Source organism: Odontomachus brunneus, unplaced genomic scaffold, assembly GCF_010583005.1.
Source record: "Odontomachus brunneus isolate Ranch 3 - 2012 unplaced genomic scaffold, Obru_v1 Obru_scaffold_024, whole genome shotgun sequence".
Classification (NCBI taxonomy): Eukaryota; Metazoa; Arthropoda; class Insecta; order Hymenoptera; family Formicidae; genus Odontomachus; species Odontomachus brunneus.
The window spans coordinates 8331-12396 of NW_022639474.1; the positions used below are offsets into that span (position 1 = coordinate 8331).

A 4066-nucleotide genomic window follows, 5' to 3' on the forward strand; every position below is an offset into this window, starting at 1 on the left:
TCTCTCTCTCTCTCTCTCTCTCTCTCTCTCTCTCTCTCTCTCTCTCTCTCTCTCTCTCTCGTGCGCGCGACAAGCACGTTGGCAGCGCATTGTCGGTTCTTCGTCGGCGAATCGCTGCAAAATACCCCATTGTTATTGCTCGGCACATGGAAAAAGCGTTCGACGACTGTCGTCGTCGTCGCGAGCGTGACCCGCACCATTGATACGCTGATTTTCCCATTAGCGCGATCTCAAAATCGCGCGCGGATTTGCAACATTATTAATTGCGCGCGCGTTTGCAAATTCATTCGCCGCCTCGTCGACTTTCATCGGCCCCAATCTCTTAGGCCCCAAATTAACACACCAGATGGATTTTCATCAGCCACATGCAAATGGCATTACGCTACGTCTATGCGGGGAATGTTCCAATGTTATCTGCGTTTATGTCCATCGTTTCGTCAAAATTGATGACGCGTACGATGGGGAATCGATACGTGTTTTCCGTGAATGAATGCGAGCGCTTATCGTAGTGTGTACGCGAATATGCGCGTTGCCGCGATGGAAAATGGGCAATTGAAGCGTGTCGCGACGATGTGCCGCTGTCGAAAATTGTGCCACTCTCTGTCCTACGCATCGCGCTCGTAGACAGCCCAGTGGGCGAGCAAATGAGTAATGCGAGTTACACCGAGCTATACAGGATGCCCCAAAAATGGCGAGCAGCGACATCCTGTCCTTGGGCGTAATTTGCAGTTTTCTATCTCCGACAATTGAACCGCAAATGTTAACGCGTTAATTTAGTAATATTCGATATTATTTTTGACAGGTTCATCTTCAAATGAGATTACATAGCGTGAAACCGCGATAACTTATTTGGAAGAATATATCCTACATGATTAAAGAAAGATCTATTCTTACTACTTAAAAGTAATTTTCATCAATAAAATGCACAAAATATTGGATCGAGAGTATGACGTTTTTAAATGTCGGGAGAAGATATATATTATTGTTATCGAAATAATCATATTATCTCTTATAAGGCTGTTATAATATTCTAATAAAATTAAAACATTGTTGAAATTCAGGATCTCAAAATTCTTCTAACAAATTATTATAATTATTTAATATGTTGTTGATCATATATGAAACAATGATTGTTAATTTGACTATATTAGTTTTAAGAGGATACTAATTTTTTCTATATATTAAGGAAAAAGTACCAATGCCCGAACATGCGCATAGACATTCTTATAATTTTGGTTTTCAAATACAAATATTCAAATTTTCAACATGAAATATATATTCAATATATATTGAATGTATACATCTATTTTATGTTGAAAACTTAAATATTCGTATTTAAAGATCAAAGAGCAATAAGAATGTCCAGGTTTAGGTACTCGTCTGGGAATTGATGCTTTTCTCTGCAACTTTCCCTGAAGAAGCATCCATTCTAAAATTCCTGTTATTCTCTCTCAACACACCCTGTGTACCTACGCGTATGTAAACTCGGAAAATATACCCACGAGAAACATTGAGAGAGAGAGAGAGAGAGAGAGAGAGAGAGAGAGAGAGAGAGAGAGAGAGAGAGAGAGAGACGCGCTCATTGAGATGCGTCTCGCGTGCGTTTCTCCGGCGGAGGACCGGAAGCTGGCTCGTCATACGTGCATCGTCACGCGTATCCGGTGCCCCGGAGTTAGCTTATCGTGGCTGGCAATTCTAGGAAAGAAGCCCGTGGTGACCTCCACGCGATACACCAGTTCGGTCCACACGTAATTGATGCTAATGTGTCCGTTAACTTGTAAACGATAGACTCGTCATCGCGTTACGCCGCAATCCTGACACGTTAGAGAAAAAATATTCTCTGTGCTTGCCTAATATGATTATAACATATAATATTATCACACGCATGTGCGTGCATACGCACGAGTCGTTATAGGCTGTGGTTTGATAAAAAAGAAAGGCACGATTACGTTGCGGTCGACACAAGTGCACTACTGTCAGCGGTTATCAGCCGTGAGACACGACAGTTTATACCGCCGTTGTAACGAGATCTAGTTAACCGTTAAATGACGGCAATGCTCGTTAAAAATATCACCGCGTCATATCGCGGCTCGCAGATAACGGTTATGTTTTCTCTTCGTAGCTGTATACAACTGGCGAGGGGACACACGCTATGGACTACCCCTGGAAATCGGAGAAACCGTGCAGATTCTGGAGGAGTGCGCGGGTATGAAATCTGATACGATATTATCTCTCGCGCGCGATCTATGCACTCGCATCGATCGCACGCGTGAGGCTCCGACATGATCAGGTCTAAGGGAGAATTCATACTTTGACAAAAAATTAGAAAATAGAAAGGTAGAAACCAATCAGAACTCGCGCTAGTAAGAAAGTAGAAACTGTCGACTACCACCTGATCATCGACGTGTGAGGTGATGATGAGGTCATGATTGATTTCTGCTTTTCTGTTTCCTGCTTTTCTGGGGAGGTGTGAATTCTCCTTAATGCCAAGCGAAATGATGAAGTCATCAGGAAGCGTGACAATATCGCAATTACGTATTCTTGTATCGCGCGGAATGATGCAGATGTAAATTATGAATAGATCTCTTTTTTTTTTCGAGAAAAGACTGGAGAAGCGTTAGAGAATTCTACGAGTAAATAATTACTCGTAATTGTTCTGGCGCACGTCGAGCGATTATTATTTAACATTAACGTTATTATATTGCTCGAGTACAATGGTTATAATTGGGCGAACTGCATGTTTACATTATTCTCTCTTGGCGCTTAAAATATCAATCTCTCCAAGCCCAACACGTTGAATGCGCTCGTAGAAATGCAACACGGCGAAATTTCCGACTATTCCTCAGGCTGGTACAGAGGCTTCTCAACGAAGAATCGTGCGGTAAAAGGGATCTTTCCCAGTTCCTATGTGCATCTGAAACCTTGCAAGATCGACAATGAGGGCCTCTTCGAGTCGGTCATACCGCTGGAGGACCCAGTGGTCCGCGAAGTTACCCTGGTGCTGCGCGAGTGGGGCAGCATTTGGAAGAGGCTATACGTGGTGAGTTTATATTTCATCCAGTGCTTCATTTCTCTCTGCCAATCTCTCTACCAGCAATTCTGGCTTTGTGCTTCGAATGGAGAGACGATATTTCGGCGATATTAAAACTGCGATCGATGACGAGAAAATTGCGAAACTTTCATTCGCGCTTCGTGTCCTCCCATTTTCCCTTTCTCTCCGCTTGTTCTATTAAATCTAAATTTACGTATCTAGATAAAAGAGAAGACTGATCTCCCCAGAGCGTGTAATAAACATTTCTATCCTCTGTATTCGGGGCTGTACACAAAACTTTTTTAATGACTCAAAATGTGGTCCCCTGGCTTTGACCCTGTCGCAGGAGCGCGAGGAATACAAATTCAACGCGTTGCGCAAAGTGATGCGGGAGTTGCTGGAATGGCGGCGACTGCTTTTGGCCGGCACCCTCACCACCGATAAGACGCGGGAGCTGAAGCTGCGAGTAATCAATAAGGTGGACTGGGGAAATCGGTGAGTTGAACAAAAAAAAAAGAAAGAAGGAAAAAGCGTGAAACACAACCCTTTATGCTAAATTTGCGGCACGCGCCGCGGAGGCGAGGTCGGAAATTATCTCGCTCTTCCGCGTCATTGTGTCCTTTCATTGAGGAGATTTATCGGCTACGTGAGCTTCCTTAATCACGCGTTGATTCGTTCTATTCACGACGCGAACGTGTTCATTTCTATCTGATCCCAGAAAGAGAGAAACAGAAAGGAACAGGGAAAAGGAGGGAGAGACGGAGAAAGAGGTTCGACTTGTCGTTTCCAATAGCCCCGAAATACAGAAATTACCGAGTAAAAACTTCAGCCGGTTAGCTATCTTCTCGCACAAAGTGCTTTGCGTTCAGTTGGAGGAGAAGGATTCCTCTACATAGGATTGCTTCAGCTGCAACTGGGGAAAGAAACTTCGGAATTGTTTTCCCTCTCGCGTGACTACGTACTAATTAAGCTCGCTCGCTTGCGCGCGCCCGCCAAGTACAATTATCGCACAGACGAAACAAATGACAGACTATG

General features: G+C 43.8%; 1 protein-coding gene across 4 annotated transcripts in view; it reads left to right on the forward strand.

Moving 5' to 3' along the window:
• LOC116842289 (dedicator of cytokinesis protein 3) overlaps positions 1 to 4066 on the forward strand; it is a 53295-nt gene that overhangs the window by 5185 nt on the left and 44044 nt on the right. For all 4 annotated transcript variants that reach the window (XM_032811259.1, XM_032811262.1, XM_032811260.1 and 1 more), the window contains exons 2-4: positions 2123 to 2206; positions 2847 to 3040; positions 3378 to 3526. In XM_032811259.1, coding sequence (XP_032667150.1) covers positions 2123 to 2206; positions 2847 to 3040; positions 3378 to 3526 — 427 coding nt within the window. The remainder of the gene's footprint in view (positions 1 to 2122; positions 2207 to 2846; positions 3041 to 3377; positions 3527 to 4066) is intronic.